Source organism: Theropithecus gelada, chromosome 9 (genome assembly GCF_003255815.1).
Source record: "Theropithecus gelada isolate Dixy chromosome 9, Tgel_1.0, whole genome shotgun sequence".
NCBI classification, from domain to species: Eukaryota; Metazoa; Chordata; class Mammalia; order Primates; family Cercopithecidae; genus Theropithecus; species Theropithecus gelada.
The window spans coordinates 58,932,380-58,955,030 of NC_037677.1; the positions used below are offsets into that span (position 1 = coordinate 58,932,380).

At 48.2% G+C, this 22,651-nt stretch overlaps 1 protein-coding gene across 1 annotated transcript; it reads left to right on the forward strand.

The window, feature by feature from the left end:
* The first annotated feature begins 2,347 nt into the window (after positions 1–2,347).
* On the forward strand, positions 2,348–22,533 carry DUPD1 (dual specificity phosphatase and pro isomerase domain containing 1). The gene is made up of 3 exons (XM_025397863.1): positions 2,348–2,610; positions 15,824–16,044; positions 22,245–22,533. Exons 1-3 carry the CDS (start codon positions 2,411–2,413, stop codon positions 22,481–22,483), a joined length of 660 nt encoding a protein of 219 aa, XP_025253648.1. The 5' UTR covers positions 2,348–2,410; the 3' UTR covers positions 22,484–22,533.
* The last annotated feature ends 118 nt before the right edge of the window (positions 22,534–22,651 follow it).

Sequence of the window (22,651 nt, forward strand, 5' to 3'; positions counted from 1 at the left end):
GGTATGACGTTACTGTCCTCGGAATCTCCAGCAAGTTGGCTGATAGATACAGACCTGAGGACCCTGAGAAGACCGAGGTTTTTTTTTGGTGAGATGACTCCTGCCATGGTGGTGTGCTCTTCTGTACGAAGGCATATAATGTCTGATCATCTCTTCTTATTTGTACGTGGTTGGCAGTTTATGCTCAGTCTCTTGATGCAGCAGCTCATCAGGTGGTGTGAAATGGTGCTTCCTTCTTTATTCATTATCTGGAATACTTCTATAAAAGAAAATTTCCCATATTGAGCCAGTAGTATATAGTTTGTATAAGAGAGGAGCAATACATGCAGATTCTTCTCCTTTATCTATCCATCTTCAAAATAAGGAGCTGGTTCCCAAACATCTTCCAACTGTGCATAATTAAGTTTTGGGTTTTTTTTTTTTCTGATAGGGTCTCACTGTGTTGCCCAGGCTGGAGTACAGTGATATGATCATGGTTCACTATAGCCTCAACTTCCTGGGCTCAGGTGGTCCTTCCACCTCAGCCTCAGCCTCCTGAGTAGCTGGGGCTACAGGCATGCACCACCACACCCAGCTAATTTTTGCATTTTTTGTAGAGATGGGTTTTGCCATGTTGCTCAGGCTGGTCTTGAATTCCTGGGCTCATGCAATCCACCCACCTCAGCTTCCCAGAGTGCTGAGATTACAGGCATAAGCCACTGCACTTGGCCTGTTCTCAGTATTATTATTTTGAGACGGAGTTTCACTCTTGTTGCCCAGGCTGGAGTGCAGTGGTGCAATCTCAGTTCACTGCAACCTCCGCCTCCTAGGTTCAAGCGATTCTCCTGCCTCAGCCTCCCGAGTAGTTGGGATTACAGGCACCCACCACCACACCTGGCTAATTTTTTGTACTTTTAGTAGAGAAAAGGTTTCACCATGTTGGGCAGGCTGGTCTTGAACTCCTGACCTCAGGTGATCCACCCGCCTCGGCCTCCCAAAGTGCTGGGATTACAGGCATGAGCCACCGCGCCCAGCCTTCAGTATTATTATGACTTAAGTGTTTGATGTGTTTTGATCCACTGGAATTATTGTTATTTTTCATGTTCAAATTGTTCCATTTTTGATAAATGGAAGCTTCTTCAAGTTGTATTCTGAGTCCCTTTGATATGTTCCTAATGATCTTTGAAGCCATGAACCCTTTCCTACATTCTCTGCATCCCGGGCCTGCCCCTGCTCACACTGCACCTCATCTCCCTCCCCATCACACTAAGACCCTGTGCTACAGAGAGCCTCAATTCATGATCCTCTTTATCTGTAAAATGGGGTTAATGATAGGGTATTAGAATAACCCTACCTCAGTGTTGTTAAGATTAAATGGATTTACAATCATCAAGCACTTGGAACAGTGTCTGGCACACAATAGGTGTTATATAAGTATTTGTCAAATAAATAAACAAATAGCACTCCCTCCCAGTCACTCACCTCTATGGTTCTCCGTCTTCCCACCTTTTCCTCCTTCTCTCCAGTCTCAGAGTAGGAGCACAACTTCCCTTCCCAGGCTGACCATAGGTGCATCAGTTACTCAACTCCGGAAACAATCGCTGTCCAATTCCACTGCAAATTCCTCTCCTTGGGGACAATGGAAAGTCCTCTCTTGCATTCCACTGGCAGAGCCTAACGAGCACTCCAAATTCACATTTCAATCTGGAGGCACAGCTTTCTATCTTGGGGCATCTCTTCCAATCCCTTTGGTAAGTTAAGGCAATGATGGCCAGGCTCCCAGTGTGAGGGCATGAGCACTGCCTTCAGCTCTTCTGACAGGTTAACTCTCACGTGGCCACGTGTCCTCCTCTCTCGAGGCTTCTGAATCCTGCTGACATGCATGTGCCCCAGACCCAGGCCCGGGCAGGTATGGCCTTGGCGATGTGCTCTTTCCGCTGGCCGATGGCTCCCTGCAGATGCTGAGAGGGCCATGGACCTGGAATGTCAGGGATCTTCTGGGCCTTCCTATTTTGGGTCCAAAATGGCCCAAACCAGTAGGTTTCAATCAGATAAAGGAAAAAGTAGGCACCAAAGGAGTAAAGTCTAAAGAAAGGTGGGAAGGGACTGGCTGCTGCTTGCAGGATTTCTTAGCCCCAAAACCTGCCTTGGCCCACATCCAAGGACCCCAGCTCTCCTACTCTAGAAAGATTGGAACATTGGGGAAGTGTCATTTAACTGTCATCATGGCCTTCCTTGTTTACCTGGGTGGCCTGGGAAGAGGAAGCAGGGGCATAGCAGGTTGGGGAAACGCTTGCCAAATTTTAAGATTAGCTTATTCCCACCTCTTTTTGTAAAGCCTATTCCCTGCCTCAGTGTCCCTTGCTAACCCCCATCCTGCTTCTCTCTCATAACCAGCTGCAGAAAGGAGAGAAAATCCCTTAGCTCTAAAATGACATCCGGAGAAGTGAAGACAAGCCTCAAGAATGCCTACTCATCTGCCAAGAGGCTGTCGCCGAAGGTGGAGGAGGAAGGGGAGGAGGAGGACTACTGCACCCCTGGAGCCTTTGAGTTGGAGCGGCTCTTCTGGAAGGGCAGTCCCCAGTACACCCACGTCAACGAGGTCTGGCCCAAGCTCTACATCGGCGATGAGTAAGTGCCATAGTTAGCTGTGCCACAATTTACCCACAATTTCTCAGATGTGAACATTAGGGGAAGGAAGGAGAGGGGTGTACAGAAACTCTAAGGTTTTCTTCTTTGAATTCGGCTTTATTGAGAAATAATTCATAGACCATAAAGTTCAGCCTTTTAAAGTGTACAATTCAGAGGTTTTGTTATATTTACAGAGTTGTGCAACCATCACCACTCTCTAATTTTGGAACATTTTTATCACCTCAAAAGGAAACCCCGAACCCACTAAACAGCCACTCCCCATTCCCTACCTGCCCTTCGGGCCCTGGCAACCACCAATCTACTTTCTGTTTCTATAGATTTACTGATTTCCAGACATTCTGTATAAATGGAATATTATAATATGTTCTTGGCTTTCTTTTACTTTGCATAATGTTTTCCAGGTTCATCCAAATTGTACTTGTATCAGTATTTTATTCCTTTTTATTACCAAGCTCCATGTGACTTTTGCACTTTTCTGTAAGTCTAAAATTAGTTCTAATTAAAAAAGATACACATACACTTTGACCCAAAATATCACTTTAAGAAATGTAATTTACAGAAATAAGAGTAGCAATAATGAGAAAATATGTGCAACAATGCTTATCATAACAGTGTTTGGACTAGCAAAAAAAAAAAAAGAAGGAGGGACTGACATCTCTAGCCTTTTAATAACAAAATATTAATTAAATGTAGTAAATATTTCCTATAACGAAAGTAATAGGCCGGGCATGGTGGCTCACCCCTGTAACCCCATCACTTTGGGAGGCCAAGGTGGGAGGATTGCTTGAGCCCAGGAGTTTGCGACCAGCCTGGGCAATATAGCAAGACACCATCTCTACAAAAAATTTTTAAAAATTATCTGGGCTTGGTGGCACACAACTATAGTCCCAGCTACTTGGGGGGCTGAGGTGGGAGGATCACTTGAGCCTAGGAGGTCATGGCTACAGTGAGCTGTAACTGTGCCACTGCACACTAGTCTGGGTGACAGAGTGAGACTCTGTCTCAAAAAAAAAAAAAAAAGTAACATATGCTCATTGTGTAAATAGAGAAGTCTCGGTTTCCCTGTTGGTAAGAGGCTAATAAGATAACCTTCCTCATGGGGCTGTATGGATTAAGTGGGATAATGTGTGTAAAATAGTACACTGCCTAGTACATAGGAAGTGCTCAGTAAAGGTTAGCTATGATAATAAAAAAATGATAAATGTAAGAAAGATTGCTTTCAATATCCCAAAGCAACCACCAAAGGCCATTACTCCAAAGATACTCCTATTAATATTGTAGTATATTTCCTCCTAGACTTTCCGAATATTACTTTTGGTTTTGGAATTTGTTTTTACATAATTGTAACTATATTGATTATTCATTTTCTCTTATTTCTCACATAGCATCATTCATAAACATTTTCTTTTATTACTTCTTATGTATTTAATTATAATAGACATGACAATATACCAGATGAACAGAAGAGCGTTCATTTAACTACTTCCCTATTGTTGGGCATATCAGTTACTTTCATGTTTTCACTTTTATAAGCAACGCTGCAGTGGACATCTTTACACATAATGTTTTTTCTATATTTAGAATTATTTCCTTAGATCTGACCCTAGAAATGGTACAACCAAGGAAAGAGAGATTAAGATTTTAAGACTTAAACTGTCTCTGTATCTTTATCTATGCTGTTCCCTTTGTCTAAAATGTCTTTCCCTGCACCTCATGTCCGAGTCCGGATCCTATGCATTCTTCAAAGTCCACTCAAGTCATTTCTGCCATGAAGCTAGCTTCCCCCAATCCCCATAGTGAGAAGTAAGCTTTTTCTCTGTATATTGTATACTGTATTTATGTTTCCTATGGCTTATAATAATAGTAGCTAAGTTGTATTGAATTCTTAGGTGTTAGGTGTCATGCCTTGTGCTAGGCATCATTTAGACTCCACAATAACCCTATAAAGGAGGAACCATTATTATTCCCATTTTACAAATGGACAAGTCACAGCTCAGAGAGTTCATTCATTCATTCAGTCAGCCAGTAACCGTTTACTGGACACCTTGCTTAGAGCTGCGGGGGAAACAAGAAAGAAACTGAGGCTCAGAGAAATCAAGTGACCAGCCCAAGTTCTCACCACCAGAAAGGGGTAAAATTTATACTCAAACCCAGATCAAAAAAAAAAAAAAAAAAAAAAAACATGGGCAGGCTGGGTGCAGTGGCTCACGCCGGTAATCCCAGTACCTTGGGAGGCCGAGGCGGGCAGATCACAAGGTCAAGAGATCGAGACTATTCTGGCCAACATGGTGAAACCATCTCTACTAAAAATACAGAAATTAGCTGGGTATAGTGGCGCTTGCCTGTAGTCCCAGCTACTCAGGAGGCTGAGGCAGGAGAATTGCTTGAACCTGGGAGGCGGAGGTTGCAGTGAGCAGAGACTGCGCCACTGCACTCCAGCCTGGTGACAGAGTGAGACACCATCTCAAAAACAAACAAACAAAACATGGTCAGGTACAGAAGCTGTTTCAGAGTTGAGGAAGGCAGAAGATGGAGATGAGCAGAGATGTAACAGGGAACAGAAACAGCAGTGAGTACTGAAGGGGAAGGAGCACAGGGCTGGAGTCTTGGCTCTGCCACACAACACACCAGTTGTGTGACCTTGGACAAATTATTTTACCTCTCTTCACCTCATATGGCAACAATAATAGGGCTTATCTCACGGGGTGAAGATTAAATGAAATCAAACAAATGCTACAGTAGTATCTGGCACATAGTAAATGCTCAGTAAGTGCTTGGTGCTATTATGGATCTCAGAGAGATCACAGAAGACATGAATCCAGGCTCGACTTTTGAAGATGGGTAGAATTTCAAAGAAATTCCAGGCAGAGGAGGCAGGATGGGAATAGCTACAGAGGTGAGAAAAGCAGGGGGATTCATCTGGAATATAGAGGATGAATGTGGTACACTTTCAGAAGGTCTGAGATTAAGCCAAATTCTACTGCTGTGTGGTCAGTTTCGATTAGCTGTGCTAGTCTAATAGCTCACCCCAGCATCTTGACGGCCTGCCACAGCAAGGTTCTTTTTCACTCCCACTGCAGTCCATGGTGGGCCAGCTCCGCTGCATTCCCGGCCACTTTACTCTAGGACCCAGGGTGACACAGCAGCCCCGATTTGGGATCTTGCTGGCCTTGCAGCAAAGAGAAAAGAGAGACCTGACAAACCATAAGCTGATTTAGAAGTGACACTTGCCATTTTTGCCCACATTTCACTGGCAAAAGCAAGTCCACACCAAAGCCTTGTGTCAGTCGGGCAGGAAAGTATAACTAGCACAGCCGGAGGGGCTGCAAACATTCTAACAGTAACGCCATCTGGCACAGTCTCCTAGTCAGGTGCATTGGCTTTGGGCAGGTTATTTTACCTTTTCCTCAACTTAAAGAATAATTGGCCAGGTGTGGTGGCTCACGCCTGTAATCTCAACACTTTGGGAGGCTGAGGCAGGTGGATTGCTTGAAGTCACAAGTTTGAGACCAGCCTGGCCCCGTCTCTACTAAAAACACAAAAATTAGCTGGGCATGGCCGGGTGCGGAGGCTCACACCTGTAATCCCAGCACTTTGGGAGGCTGATCACGAGGTCAGGAGATCGAGACCATCCTGGCTAACATGGTGAAATCCCGTCTCTACTAAAAATACAAAAAATTAGCCAGGCATGGTGGCGGGAGCCTGTAACCCCAGCTACTCAGGAGGCCATGGTGGAAGAATGGCGTGAACCCGGGAGGTGGAGGTTGCAGTGAGCTGAGATCGCGCCATTGCACTCCAGCCTGGTGACAGAGTGAAACTCCGTCTCAAAAAAAAAAAAAAAGTAATAGACAAATGCAAATATTATTGTTACTTAACAACAACCACAAAAAGAAATCTGGAACGGTAGGTCAGGGCCAGCTCGAGGAAGGGTAAATGACAGCCAAGGGACTTCATTCAGAAAGCCATTGAGTATCTGAGCAGAACCGACGTGTTCTAGTTAATCAAGTGCCAGACAATAAAATATGCTTTCCTCCTTGATGTTTGACCTTGAACTTGCTTCTTTCAACCAAGAAGATGGAAAATGTCACTGCCCTTGTAATTCAACTCTGCCTAATCGAGCCCCAATACAAGCACACACAGGTGTGTGAGGCTTGCACTCCCGGCTGGGGGCCGGAGCCTCAAGTCAGCATGGCGTGGTGCTTGTCCCTGATTTCTGTGACACTCACTTAACAAGGTTAAGGACACTCACAGATGCTTATTGCAAGAGCAGTTAGCTCCACCGCCAGTGCAGCCATGCACAGGCCATAACCTGGGCTGTGAGCCGGCAGGGCTGCCTGTGTTTCTTGGTCTTTTTGCAGGGGTTGTCCAAAGCAGCCAAAAGCTCCAAGCTGGTTCCTCGTGCATAAAACCTCAGTTTTAACTTGATATTTACATTTTGGTTAGGTTTTTCCTTTCCCTAAAAGCACGTAAGATTTTTGAGCCCAGTACCAAGGTACCAAGGCTCTGGAAGTGAAGGAGGTCAGGACTCAGGAGTAAGGTTGGATGTCCTGCAACGGCCAAAGCTACTATCTATCCTTGGAGCCCAGGCCAGTGACTGTTGGGCCCGCAGAGGGGCATATGTACCTCTAAGATGAAGCTCACTCTTTTCCCTGCTCCTTTTTGTGGAGAGAGGTCGAGTGGCTAAGCATCTGCTCTGGAGCCACAGTGTCTGGACCCAATACTGGTTTTTGTGTGGCCTTGGGCAAGTCACTCAAGCTTTGTGATTTTCAATTTCTTCACCTATAAAATGTGGATTATATGCGTTAATGCAAACAAAACATGTCTCACAGTGCCCAGTACCTTCATGCACTGAATGACAAATCAGGCAGGTTCTGGAAATTCGACTTACAGTGTATGAGGAAGATAAGGAACAGTCACTGTGCCTTTCCACCCAGGGTCCCCATGCTAGTGGAAGAAGCCTTGGGACAGAAAACAACCCTGGGTCAGATTTCTCCCATGAGATTCTATCATGACCCAGGGCAGAGTGCTGGAAGGAAGGCCTGCCCTCCTAGACCTTCCAGGGAGGTGACCTAAGGCCTAAGAAGGCAGCCACATCAAAGCTCCTTGGGCCTGTGGGTTTCAAAACTGCTAAAGCATTTTCTCAATCCCAGGTTAGCCCAAGGGGATTCACCAAGTGGGCTGCCTGGTAACTCCAAGTCCTCATTGCTCAGCAGCCCAGGGGAGGGGAAAGGTGGCCCTGCCACTGCAGCCTGATGAGACAAGGCCACAAACAGGACTGCGATGTGAAGGGTGCTCATTCTGCCAGCTCAGCAGAGGGGTCGAAGGGGTGGGGCCTGGCTGGCCACCTTGCAGATATTCCTGGGGTTTGGGGGAAGTCTTCTTCACACAAGGTGTAGCCACCCACTCCCTACTCATTCCTCTAACTCGACAGGGGTCTGAATCTGCCACAAGTGGAACCACAGGCTCAGTGTGGAGTGGAGGGCTCAAGCATGACTGGGCAGAGTGTCCCAGTCCCCACTGTGTGTGGGTGGCCACCAACTATGGGTGGCCTTTGGCAAAGCATTTTATTGTTCTGGGACTCAGTTTCTTTATTTGTAAAATAAAGGATGATTTCAAAGGTTCCCTTCCAGCTCTACAATAAAATTATTTAAGAAATGGCCTATTAAATGAATTAGGCTTTATTAGTTTCAAGCACACACTTGTTTTATTACTTTTAAGTCATTCAAATTAGATTCAAATTAGGTTAACCAAGTGTTGCCCTCCAGAGAGCCAGGGACTGGCGTCAATGATGAGATAAGAATAATTCATCACCTCTTATCAATCAGCAGTCCCTAAATGGGTGCTTCAAAAATGCTTGAGTATGCTCGAAAGCACTAAGTTTCTGTAATTTAAATATTCTCACTTTAATCTCGTTCACATCTTTCATTTGCTTAGCAAAATCTTTTTTCAGTCCTTTTTTTCCCTATAGTCAGCAGGAGGGGAAATATCCTGGCTACCGTCAAAGTGATTGCAAATTCCTAGGCAGGGCAGCCTCCAGTGATAAGGCTTGGCTGAAACAGGATAATTGAGAAATCTCTCTTGCCTCTCCACCATGCGGGTGTCAGAGCCAGTGCCAGGGTGCAGTTAAACTTCCGCTGTTCATGGAATGGTGGGGGCCCTCAGGAGCTCCTTGTTTTTGCTTAAACTACAGTTGCCTCTAAGGTCCAGCATTTGGGGTCAGATTCCTGCCAAGGCCTGCGGCCTGTCCCACCCACCCAGCCCAAGGTGGCTTTCCAGGGAACCCTCTGTCTTGTTCTTTCTGCTTTTCTGCTTCTGACCGGACTCACAGCCTCAGAAGCCAGAGGCATCCCCAGGGCTGACCTGGCCTCGAGAGCCTGGGAAGTGAAGTGAAGACAAGTCAGTCAGCTGAGACAGCTCCTTCTCCCTGAAAAGGAGGAACCAATTCTGCCTTAAGGCACCGAGCAGGTATGAAATTAACCTGCTTCTTCAAGGTGTGGGTGGCCAGTTTAGGATGCAGCAAAACACAGTTAAGGTTGCCAATTTAACATGCTGGGCATTACCTGAAATAACTAGGACTTCCAACTACTGAAGGCCACTGAGGCATAGCTGGGCAGCGGTCACGGGCAAGACGGTCGGGGAGAGAAGCCTGAGGCCTTGGCCTGGCCTGGCCTTCTCATTGCCAGAAAATGGCTTAGCAGTCAAGGCCTCAAGCAACATAAACCATCTCCTTGCATGGTTAGGCAAATGCCAAGCCCAATTACTCACACCACATCATTTCTCAAAACCAGGCCTCCTGGGTATTCTCTTCTCTTCACCTCCATCCTTGGAGGAAGACAGTTTGAGAGAGTGGGGCAGACAGGAGATTTCCAGCAGGAGTTAAAAACCCCGAGGCCACCTTATGCCTCTACAATGGTCTCTCCTGAGAACTAAGGAAATAACAATACACATCATGCTATACATTTACATAGTAAATGAATATATGACTGGCTCATTACTGAAAATGTACAAAATGTAGAAAGACAAAACCAAGAAAATTTAAATTACATATAATCCCATTACCATATTTTGTCATGGGATAAGCACATTCTGACATACATCTTTCCACTGCCTTTTCCCCCTGGAGTCATCTTTTAACCTCTCAAAGAAGCTTCAATGGCGCATCATTCAACTTCACAAGACTCTCACAAGGAAAGTACTGCCAGTGTAATCGGTGCTGTTTAGCAAACAAAGAAAACGCAGGCTCCCAGTGGTTCTGCCGCCTCAGTTCACAAGTCAGTTTCAGCTGTCGGCCCTGTGTTTTCTCAGGTGCCTCAACACGGAGGAGCTTCACCATCAGCAAGTAACAAGAACACCCAAGACACAGGAAGGCCAGTTCATTTCACTTTCCCATCAGGTGAACTAACAAAGATCAGATGCCAGAAATGTGCCCACTGTTTTAAAGTCCACTTGCAAGGAACGGGCACACTCAAGACTGCACAGTTAAGACTCCACTGGGTTTGGGAGACGGAGGCAGGTGGATCATCTGAAGTCAGGAATTTGAGACCAGCCTGGCCAATATGGTGAAACCCTGTCTCTACTAAAAATACAAAAAATTAGCCAGGTGTGGTGGCGGGCACCTGTAATCCCAGCTACTCGGGAGACTGAGCTAAGATAATCACTTGAACCCAGGAGGCAGAGGCTGCAGTGAGCAGAGATCACACCATTGCACTCCAGCCCGGACAACAAGAGCAAAACTCCGTCTCAAAAACAAAAGACTCCATTGGGGAAGGTCACCATCAAGGCCACACCCATGAAATGATGTGTGACCATGACAGTGTCACACCCTACCAAAAAAATAAGGTGCGAGATGGCAAGGTACAGCCTGCCAGCAAACAGAAATCCATAATCAGGTGTGGGAAATGTGCGGATTCTCCGCAGACGTCAGAGTGTGGGGAACCATTCCGATCATGAGGGCACTTCCTTCAATGCCCAATGTAGAGTCTGTGTAACATGGGAGCAGCCTGCTGCTGCCTGAAGGAAGCTGCAGGGGGTTTGTACAGACACATATATTCAGGGCTTGTGCCTCCTCCCTTCTGTGCAAGGGCACACGCCTGGGAAAATGGGCTTGCCAGCAGAGGCTGAGGTATTTAGGCTGACAACAGGAGAGTGACAAGGGATCTGAACAAGTGAAACGTCGGGAGCACTGCCCAAGAAGACCGCCTCACGGAGAGGCAGCTTATCTGTCATTCCTCTGGGGTGGGGCTTTGAAGCAAGCTTCCTGGGAACAACTCCAGAGGGGCTGGCAGGTATCTGGGCCAGGCCAGAGAAGCAGGCAGGGAGGGAAGGGCTTAGCTGAGGAAATTGGGCCATGCAAGAAGGAAGTCGTTTCTTCAGCCCTCCTCCAATCCGGAGTCCAAATCCAGAGCTAGGCTGGAAGTTCACAGGAAGGGAGAAGAGTTCAAGAGAAGTGAGTCAAAACGGGAATATGACTGATGGTGTTCTTCAAAAGTAAACTGCATAGGCCAGGCATGGTGGCTCACGCTTGTAATCCCAGCACTTTGGGAGGCCAAGGCAGGTGGATCACCTGAGGTCTGGAGTTCAAGACCAGCCTGGCCAACATGGTGTTACCCTGTCTCATACAAAAATTACCCATGCATGGTGGCACGTGCCTGTAATCTCAGCTACTCAGGAGGCTGAGGCAGGAGAATTGCTTGAACCTGGGAGGCGGAGGTTGCAGTGAGCAGTGAGCCGAGATGGCACCACTGTACCCCAGCCGGGAAAAAAAAAAAAAACCCCGTAAAAAAAAAAAAAAAAAAAAAAAAAGTAAACTACACGATTCCAATGAACTGGAAAGAGTCAAAAAATGTTTAAAAAAAAAAAAAAAGAAAAAGAAAAGTAAACTGCATGAGTCCAACAAATGTGTAAACAAAGTCCCTCATTGCTAAAATGAATCCGTGAAAACAAGACACCATTTTTCTTTTGTCTATGAAATTGACGAAGTATATGGACTGCAAATTTTAGCAAGTTTTCTGTAGGGTAATTTAGTAACAAGTATCAAATGTATTTTAAAATGGCCATATCTGTTGACCTAGCAATTTCACTTTTAAAAATGTCTCCTATGAACATAATCAGAGGAGTGCCCAAAGACACACAGCAAAATGTTTGGTAAGAAAAAATTGGGACTTACCTATATAATGAAATAGCATGCAGTTATTGAAGTCTTGTATGTTGCCATAGGAAGATGTTTACAATATATCACCATGTCAAAGGTTTTGAAACTTTATATATAGTATTGTACCAAAAAAAAACCCACTCTCTATAAAATATGCAAATCTATGCATAGAGGAACAATGGGAGGTTCCTACATCAAAAGCTAACAATAGCCTTTATCTCCAGGGGAGTAGAAATACAGGTGATTTTTTTGGAGGGGGGAGTATGTTTTCTGCATTCTACATTGAGCATTTGTTATTTTTGTCATGAGATGACATATTATATAAAAATTGAACAGACTGATCACATCTAGGATTATGCCTAACGAGAAACGAAAGCTCCTGTGTCATCTAGATTCTGGAATTACATTCCTAAATCTGTTTTTCTTTCTGAAGTCTTTTCTCCCTCAGCAGAGGCATTTATGTGGACCCAGGAGTGGGGCACATGGCCTTTTCTCCATGCCCATCACCTCAAAATGCCCCTGTGTTTCTTAGTCTCTTTTCAACATATGTGAGCAGATAATGTATCTGGCCCTGAAATTTAAAAACAAAACCAAAGCAATCTAGTGTCAGACACCACCCTCTGAGCCTGCCCCACTCCCAGTAATTGCTGAGCTGGGTGTCTGTCCCAGCTGGGGATTGGACGATGGGTGTCTGTGATGATGGCTCTGCCTCCCCCACAGCATCTGTGTAAGAGGCACTCCGTTTATTTGCAGATTCCCATTCTGCTGTGGATGCTCTTTCAAGCCCTCAACTGAACTCTAGTGAACGAAGCTGGGGGGAGTCCCCAGAGTGATGTGTGAGGATACCGGCTCCCCTTCCCATCCAAGGAGCCAAGACCCTGAAAACTTGTGGTGGGCCTCAAATACCCACCAGGTCTTGGAGTCCTCACGAGCCTCTTTCTCTCCCTCAGGCACAGCCAACATCAGCCTGATTCGGTGGATATGGAGGTGTCAGGCAATGAGTCTTGTTGCATATCTACCCCACTCCCCAAAAGTGGCAAAGTGCAAACTGTTATTCATTCAAACTGCCACTTGATTATGTTGAAGGCCAGTTACTGAACCCAGAGAGAACAGTCTTCACGGTGGGTAGGAGCTTCCTGTCAAGGAGAGTTAATTTTAATTTTTCCACTGAGCTCAACCTCAAAGTGAGGTTGATTGCTATTCAGCAAGATGGACCACATTAGTGGCGGCTTTAATTGGGCGCAGAGCTACATCCCCAAAGCATAATGTTTGTTGTATACATACTTTGGGGCAAGACGAAAAATGAAAAGCAGACCTTTCTGAGGAAAAACGGAAAGCACAATGTGTCCCACAGTCAGAATGGCCACACCAAGAGCCAAGTGGAGGGGGGCTCAGTGGGACTCCCCACCTCCCCATGCCACAGTTCCGATGAGCTGTCTGCAAATGTTTCCAAATGCTCAGTTCCGTTCCCAAACACTGGACACCATCGTGGTTCTCATGCCAGATAAAAAGCTCCAGGAAACCAGTGAAAGACGAGCGCGCCCTTGGCCGAGGGGCCATGGCATGTATTTCTGGTGTGAGGCTTCCTCCTGGCCCAGGGTGTTGGTCCCTGCTAGCATCTAACATGGTCACTTCTGTCCACATACTTTTACCAGTGGCCTTGAGATGAGCCCTCAGCTGGAGTGCAATGCCACTTTTACCCTCTTACTGGTACGGCTCCAGACCCTTGTCACGTCTTCCCTGAGCTGAAGTACTGGTCTTCACGCAATTGAGGGAGATGTCTTCTTAAACCCAGGTTGTATCACTTCTCTTTAAACACTCTCTAAAGCTCTCCTTGACTCCCAAACACAGATCCCAACATCCAGCATCCCCACACATCAGCCAGATTGATTTTTCTTTTTCTTTCTTTTCTTTTTTTTTTTAGACAGTCTCTCTCTTCTGCCCAGACTGAGTGCAGTGGTGCAATCACAGCTCACTACAGCCTCAACCTCCCTGAGCTCAGGTGATCCTCCCACTTCAGCCTCCCCAGTAGCTGGGACTACAGGCACATGCCAGCATGCCCAGCTATTTTTTTCTTTATATTTTGTAGAGATGGGGTTTCATGACGTTGCCCAAGCTGGTCTTGAACTCCTGGTCTCAGGCCACCCTCCCGCTTTGGCCTCCCCAAAGTGCTGGGATTACAGGTGTGAGCCACCTTGTCTGGCCAGATTGATCTTTAAAAAAGTAAAAAATGCTTACTTCTTTCTTAAAATCCTCTAGCAGACTTCCGCCACACTTGCAATAATACTCAAACTCCTTCCTATGGCGGGCAGGGCCCACCACGATCCAGTCCCTCTACCTTTCCAAACTTCTGTACCACTATTCCCCTTGCCACTTCAGCCACTGGCTTCCTTTCTGTTCTCAGCACTTGTTCCCTCTGCCTGGATGAAACACTTTCTCTCCAACTCATCCTCAACCTTCTCACCCTCAGTCTTGGCTTAAACACCACTTCCCCACAGTGGCCTTTCCCGACCACCTTGCCTGAAGCAGGACCACGGTCATTCTGTATCATGTCATGAAGTTTTAGGTCCTTCGGACAGCTCTCACTGCTCTCTAAAATTATCTTTACTTGTTGTTTATTCCTACCCCCATTAGTATCTGACCTTCCTAAGGGACCTTCACTAACCTATTCACTTCTTTTGTTTTTTGAGACACAGTATCACTCTGTCGCCCAGGCTGGAGTGCAGTGGCGTGGTCTCGGCTCACCACAACCTCCACCTCCTGGGTTCAAGCAATTCTTGTGCCTCAGCCTCCCAAGTAGCTAGGACTGCAGGCACGCGCCACCACGCCCGGCTATTTTTTTTTTTTTTTTCGTATTATTAGTAGAGACAGGGTTTTGCCATGTTGGCCAGGCTGGTCTCCAACTCCTGACCTCACATGATTTGCCTGCCTCGGCCTCCCAAAGTGCTGGGATTACAGGCGTGAGCCATTATGCTCAGCCTCTGTTCACTTCTTTACCATCAGCACCCAGCACAGTGCAAATAGATTGCAAATCATTATTTGGGGATGGATAATTGATTACAGGAAATAGACAATGCTTCCTGAAAGGCCTTCGTTGTCCCCAGGCTCCATACCTTAGATGGTGCTGTTTCCTTGGCTTGGCCCGTGCTTGCCTCCTTCTTCCCCTCCATCACCAAATGTTGACACTTGTAGTGACACAGGTCCCTCCCTGCCCCACCCCACAGGCAGGAAGAACCCATGTTTCCTCTGTCAGCCCATCTCCACCCCGGCCCCACCATGCTGCCTTCTGGTCGAGTCATACTCCAGAGCCATCTACTTCAAGAGGACTAAATTTACTGTTCCTGGAAATTCTTGCCTAGAAAGATAAAGCTGTAGCCCATTAAATAACTTCACCGCTGGCTTCAAGAACTTCCCTGCAATCAATTCAAACAATAGATGGCTCGAAATGCCCTCCTTCTCAGAACAATGCTCTGCCCAGCTGGGCAACAGCTCCCAGCTCCCCAAAGCAACACCTTCCCGTTCACATCGTGCCAACGTGAATTTGTGAACTTTGCTCAATCCCAACCCAATCCTCTCATGGAAGGCCTTGCTTTAAACCATTCAGTTGAGCCTCCATCTCCAAACCCTAAAAACATACGGCAGGTTCAGAGGAGAGGCTGGGTGAAGGCAGCCCTGATGAACAGGTTATTTTGGAGGGCTTTCAGGCAATTTGGCAGGTCCAGATCTGCGACCACCGTAGAGTCCAGCACCAGGCTCCACTGTGTATAGTGAATGATGAAAGAACGAATGGACGAACGAATAGCTCAGCTCGCCTACCCCAGCCTACACCCTGTCCTTTCTTGAGACAACCGAGCCAGAATAACAAAACAGTGCAGGTGGCGTAGGGGACTGGGTAAGAGCAGAGCTTTGGGACTTCATTTGCAATAACTAGTCCTTATTCTGGGAACTGGAATCCACGGCAGAAAGCGTGGGCAGCCCCTGAGTTTCCCGGACCCGGGGCAGGGCGCCGCGCGCCCACAGATTTCTCTCCCCTGCGCCCAGGGCGACGGCGCTGGACCGCTACCGGCTGCAGAAGGCGGGGTTCACGCACGTGCTGAACGCGGCCCACGGCCGCTGGAACGTGGACACCGGGCCCGACTACTACCGTGACATGGACATCCAGTACCACGGCGTGGAGGCCGACGACCTGCCCACCTTCGACCTCAGTGTCTTCTTCCATCCGGCGGCCGCCTTCATCGACAGAGCGCTGCGCGACGATCACAGTAAGAGACCCGCGGCCCGGCCCCGCCCCTCCCCGCCCCGCCCCGATCTGCCCCGCCCGGATCTGCCCCGCCCGGATCTGCCCCGCCCCGCCCGGATCTGCCCCGCTTGTAGTCTAGGCCCCGCCCCTTTCCCCGCCCCGCCAAGGCTCCACCCCTAGCCTAGGCTCCGCCCTTAGCCCAAGGTCTCCCCGCCCGAGGCCCAGGACGGAAGCGGGATGAACGCGTGCGAAATCGTTGTCTGTCGCAAAGCTAGGCCCCTGGGGCTGCTTGTGGCCTACGGTAAAGGTCTGAGCCCCTGGAAGCTGTGAAAGTGTAAGGACCTGCACCACCGAGCGTGCTGCTGGCGGGGTTCGGACCTTGATTGCAGCTCTGGGGAATGGAAATAGGGCGTAAAAAAAAAGGCCTTTTGGTCGGAGTCTTTGTTAAAGGACATTTGCCGTCCTTCAAAAGGCGGAGGCGGTCTGGGAGCTCTCAAAGCTGGGACTACGGCCGGAGACAGTAATTGTGCCTGGGCCTGAACCCAACCAGTAGCCAAGGGCTTTGATGCCGGAAAACCCTCAGGGAGCTGACTTGAGTGGGAATCCATGGAGAGACCTTAAATTCTCCTGCCCACCATCCAATTTCACAGCCCGCCTTCTAGCCGCCATGTCCCCATTTACACTTAACCTAGTGAGGCCTCCGGTAGAAAGCTGACAAGCTGAGCTTTACTGGCACACTGCATTTGAGGTATAATTTGGGTTTTGCACTTCCAGCTTCGAAGTTTTCCCAGCGTTAATTATCCATCTTTTAAATCACAGTGCTAGTCTTTGTGCTCAGAATGCACTGCTGGCTACCCTAATCCAGCAAAGACTACAAGGCTATCTTGGAGAGAAGGGCACAGCTTAGGGACGCATCGGGGGTAAGACAATATACAGTTATTGCTGCAGGGTGTACTTTAGTGGCATTCCACAGAGGCCAGAGGGACTTCAGCTCCCTAATCTGTGCTCTGACTTCAGGCCAATGTGTCACACACCCCTTTGTGGAGCCATCACATAATTCAGGGTATCCGGTTACTGAAAGCCTTTCTTGCCACAAGAGGTCAGGTCTCAGTGACTGACCAAACTGTCTGCTGCAGGAACTTGCAACCTGGGGCTGGGCCTAGGCCAGGTCTGCTGGACAGTATCAGACTTTAATGGACATCCCAAGGTGGCCCTGGCCCCACAGCCAACCATAGCCACCAACAGTTTGTCATTATTTTGGCTCAGAAAGCAATGTCACAATGAAAAAAACTCTTAGAGCTAACATGCTTGTATTAGAAGATGCCTCATTTCCAGGCCTTCCTTTTATGAGTCTATTTATGAACCATCTTTTGTGCTGTGTACATTCTGGGTTTCCAAGTAGGATCAGAAAAGCAACTGAACTGAGTCATCACCACAAGGTAAAATTTGTCTCATAGTATTTGAAGTTAACTGAAAACATATTTGACATGAAAAAAACAAAGGCTGCAACAACCTAATCCTTCCGTTTCTGTTTAATGCACTCACTTGCCATTACTATGTTTTAGACCTTACCCTTCATGGAAAGGGCCTGGCAGGCTTCGGAGAACACAGGGCCGGGTTTACATTTCTGACACACAATTTACTAACGATGTGATTTCTCTGAGCCTTGGTTTCTCCATCCGGTGATAAAAATATTTACCTTCAGAGGTTATAATGAGGATCAGCAGTAATGCACATAAAGTGCTTAGCATAGAACCTGGCGGACAGCAGGCTCTCGGATGTATTTGATAAAGCATGGTCATATACCGTGAAGCATATAACCACGCCAGCATGTGCACATCATCATCGTAAAGTTTCCAATCCTCAAAGAAAATAAAAAAAGACATTCCAACTTTGAACTGTAAGATATACTCACATGAAAGCTTGTTTTAGGTTCCTGGGACTCAATTTTAGGGTCTGCCCGCACTGCCAAATCCAGAAAGAATCAGGGTCTCAAGTTGAAGCTTAGGCCTAGGCAGATGACAGAAAATTGTGAGGAGGTGTCAGGCTGCTGTGGATCATGACTGTTAGACCAGGTGGCACCTAGCAAATGAAGGGCCAAGGGAGGAGAGTAGATACTAGGATCAGAGACTTTGAGGGGGGTAGAATGAATGGATAGGGGTGCCGGGACTCAACCGGGTGGCTAGAGATGGGGAGCAGGACATGACCCCACTGGAGATGGCAGGGTAGGCTCTGCTCTCAGCGCCTTTGCACTGACATGTCTAAAGAATTCAAGTCAGGGCTCAAATGCTTACCCTGCAGAACCATGCAGAGTGTAAACAAATGAAGCTGGCTGCATGTACAGCACAGAGGTGTGGGTAGGGGGCACTTGTGGCTAAGCAGAGAGCCCTGTACCCCCTTCATAGGGGCACCTACCACTCAGCCTCAGCTAATGCTTGTCTTATGAGAGTCAGTGCAAATGTGGGAGATCTGACTTTTCAGAAGTCTCCAATCTGGATTTTACTATAAAATCCCTTGATTTTTAGGTCTTGGCAACAGATTGAAATTTCTTAAAATGCTGCAAAGGACAAACTAAAGCAACCCAGTGGCCATCAGGTTGTAACCTGTGCCGTGAGTGGTCACAGCAACCAAACAAAATGGCCGCTAGCTTAGGAGCAGCAATACCATAGACTTCATACCCACTGGATGGCAGGTGCTCAGCCCACCTGCCACATGCAATGGATGGCCCAGTTGTGTCTAGGCAAGGGACACTGCTTAGCATTTTAGTGCCAGACCCAAGGGAAAACCAAGGGACACTGCTTGGCATTTTAGTGCCGGAACCAAGGGAAAACCAAGGGACACTGCTTGGCATTTTAGTGCCAGACCCACTTGTATGTTTCTTACACTCTATGTAGGAGGTGTGGATAGATAGTCTGGCCGAAAAGCAAGGCATCACTCTTTGCTTCCTCTTGTCTATGTTCTTCGTTCTCATTGACTGGTTTTAGCCAAGTGTACACCATTCCCCCCACCTGGCTTCTCACAGCCAGTCTCTTTCACCCTTTTTGAAAAGCATTCCTTGTGGAGCTGTACTGTGGCTGTAATCAGCCCCTGGGGCCCTCTCCCACCCCATCCCTACCCTGACTTGACCCTTTAGAAAGAACTCCCCAGGCAACCTCAGTCACTCTTAAAATACCTCGGAGATAATCTAGTCCCTGGTCCTGCCCCGACAGCTGGGCAAACAGAGGCCCAGAGAAGCCAAGTGAGGTGCCCAGGGTCACAGAGCTAATCAGAGGCAGCGCCATCAGGACACCTGCCTACCAGCGGGGATTCCTTCTGTCACCGAGGCCTCACAGAAGAGTCCTCTGCCCTTATTTTGAGCACCTGGTGACTTTGCTGTATAAGAGGTCACCAAATATCACAGAGGGCGAGGCATGCCAGCTGGTTATAGGATCTGAAAAAACTGAACTTGTCACTCTTCATCAGAAAAATAAGTCCTCACAAAATACTGTCACAGGAACCCCACTTGGGTTGCCTTAACTGCCCCGATGCGGCATCCTCTGAGGTGAATTAGTGTGGTTTTAGTTTAATGAAGTCTTCTAAGAAACTCCAGGGCAAATGCCATGAGGCGCTTTAGTATCATGCTCTCCTTTTGTCTGCTCTTTCTTGTTCTTAAACAGTCCGTAGTCTGCTTTTGAAGGCATCTTAAAATCTATTATGAGGCCGGGCGCAGTGGCTCAAGCCTGTAATCCCAGCACTTTGGGAGGCCGAGATGGGTGGATCACGAGGTCAGGAGATCGAGACCATCCTGGCTAACCCGGTGAAACCCCGTCTCTACTAAAAAATACAAAAAACTAGCTGGGCGTGGTGGCGGGCGCCTGTAGTCCCAGCTACTCGGGAGGCTGAGGCAGGAGAGTGGCGTGAACCCGGGAGGCAGAGCTTGCAGTGAGCTGAGATCCGGCCACTGTACTCCAGCCTGGGGGACAGAGCGAAACTCCATCTCAAAAAAAAAAAAAAAAAATCTATTATGGATAAGGGAGGTATGAATAAATAAATGAAGCCTGCTTTCAAGCAGGAGGTTGATTCTCTGGTGCTTCTAATAAGCTTTAACCAGACCAGATTTTCACTGTTTTGTTTTTGTATTTGTTTTTTGAGATGGAGTCTTGCTCTGTCACCCAGGCTGGAGTGCAGTGGCGTGATCTCCACTCACTGCAACCTCCACCTCCTGGGTTCATATGATTCTCCTGTCTCAGCCTCCCGAGTAGCTGGGAGGTGCTCACCACCACACCTGGTGAATTTTTGTATTTTTTAGTAGAGATGGGGTTTCACCATGTTGGCCAGGCTGGTCTCCAATTCCTGACCTCAAGTGATCCACCCGCCTTGGTGTCCCAAAGTGCTGGGATTGGAGGCGTGAGCCACCACGCCCGGCCAATTTTCACTGTTTAAGGGTCTCCTGCCCTATCTCCCTCCAGCCCCAGCAGTTCATAATACACCTTGCACCTTTTTTTCTCAGAACTTCCACACACCTAGAACCTCTTGGGAAGAAGTAAGGGCTCTACCAGAATTTCTTTGCAAGTTGATAAGAAAGGCAGGTTCCCAGATAGTGCATGGGAGGTGGGCAGAGAGCATCTCCTGAAAGCAAGGAAGGAGTCTGCTTAGCAAGGAGCACACCTGGCTGGGGGCGGGCCATGGTGCAGGGTAACAGCCTTAGCCCATGTCTGATTTTCGTGACAGAGGCCTACCTTCCAGTCACTTCTAAAAGCACGCAGTTGAGGAGCAGTAGAGATTCTGGATTTGGGTTTTCTTTTCTGGAGATGGGGTCTTGCTCTGTCACCCAGGCTGGAGTGTAGTGGCGCAGTCTCGGCTCACTGCAACCTCTAACTCCTGGGTTCAAGCAATTCTCCTGCCTCAGCCTCCCGAGTAGCTGGGACTACAGGTGCACCACCACGACTGGCTAATTTTTGTGTAGAGACGGGGTTTTGCCATGTTGGCCAGGCTTTAACCACATGGGCTCCAGGTGCTCTGATTGTGAGAACATAAGGACCTGCAAGCATAGGTATGCACTAGCTGCTGCTATTCCTAAAGATGAACTCTGGTCAGGCACACCTCAAGGGCTCTGACTGTAGTCATGAAGAAAAGTATCTCCAAGCATGAGAGGGGTGCTGATCTCTCCCACTGTGTGCTCTGGCCAGGGGGACCCTTGGAGCTCTGACAGAAGTTGGGAAATAAAAGCCCAACGCAGGTATAGTGCTGGCCCCTGTGACTGTGAGAGATGTGCTCTGGCATGATGGGTCTCAGCTAATCTGACCACAAGAAGGAACAAAAGTGTTGCCTGGACCTTGATTCTTCTCAATGGGGCTGACTCCTCCAATGGTAACAGATGTGCGTTCACCCAGCTTGAACTCCCAACCTCAGGTGATCCGCCCACCTCGGCCTCCCAAAGTGCTGGGATTACTGGTGTGAGCCACCGCGCGCGGCCTCATGCCCTAGTCTTGGAAACAAAATTCAGCTCTTGGAGCTCCTACCCGAGCTGAGTTTCCTCTGTCCCTCCTCTTCCCCTTTCTCTCCCGCTCTTTCCACTTCCCCCTTTCCTCCCACCCCCTCCACTTCCCCCTTTCCTCCCCCCTCCCTCTCCCTTCCAACTCTTTCTCCCCTTCCCCCTGCCACTTAACAGACTTGAGGCCCCCAAAAGGCTTAATGAACTACAGCTTTCATCTGTTTCAAGTATTGAGTCATGACAGAAAGAATTACCCTGTTTTCTGGGAGAGGAAGAAACGCTTTGGTTATCAGCAGGGCTGGCCAGGGGCCCGGCAGCCTCCGGAAAGATCTGTGGGATTTGAATGCCAGGGGTAGACATTCATCCAGCTGGACACGTTCACACCCCAGGAGCACGGTCATGCCCGGGAGAACCTGGGACCAGCCTCCCTGAGATCCGAAACAGCAATCAAGAAGTGGGTGCTTGCTTTCTGGCCACGGTGCTCAGGGGAAAGGCAGCCCGGCCACACTGTAGGAGCTCAGCAGCCATTCATTAGCACAAATTGTGCTAAAATCGAGTTATTTACAGGGTTATTTGCCTTCTCAACAACCCTATGAAGAAGACACTGTTCTACAGAGGCAGCTGTGGGGCACAATGCTGAGTCACTTGCTGTGGGCGAGAGGGTGACAGTCAGGATGGGAGTGGGCCCTACCTGTGCCTCCAACGCCTGCCCCTCAGTGTGGGTTTTCTCCTCCCCGCTTCTTCTGCAGGTAAGATCCTGGTTCACTGTGTCATGGGCCGCAGCCGGTCAGCCACCCTGGTCCTGGCCTACCTGATGATCCACAAGGACATGACCCTGGTGGACGCCATCCAGCAAGTAGCCAAGAACCGCTGCGTCCTCCCCAACCGGGGCTTTCTGAAGCAGCTCCGGGAGCTGGACAAGCAGCTGGTGCAGCAGAGGCGACAGGCCCAGTGCCAGGACAGTGAGGGAGATGGCAGGGAACTGTAGGGCCCGACTCACCTGGCCAGCAGAGGCACTGGGGACAGAGGGGAGAGGCACAACATAGCCCTGGCCTAGGACTCCAGATAAGGGACAGTTAAACCAAAGCTCGACTTCTTCCAAACCATCTTGTTCAACTTCCCCATGTGTGCTGGGGACAGGGAGGACCCAGAGTTG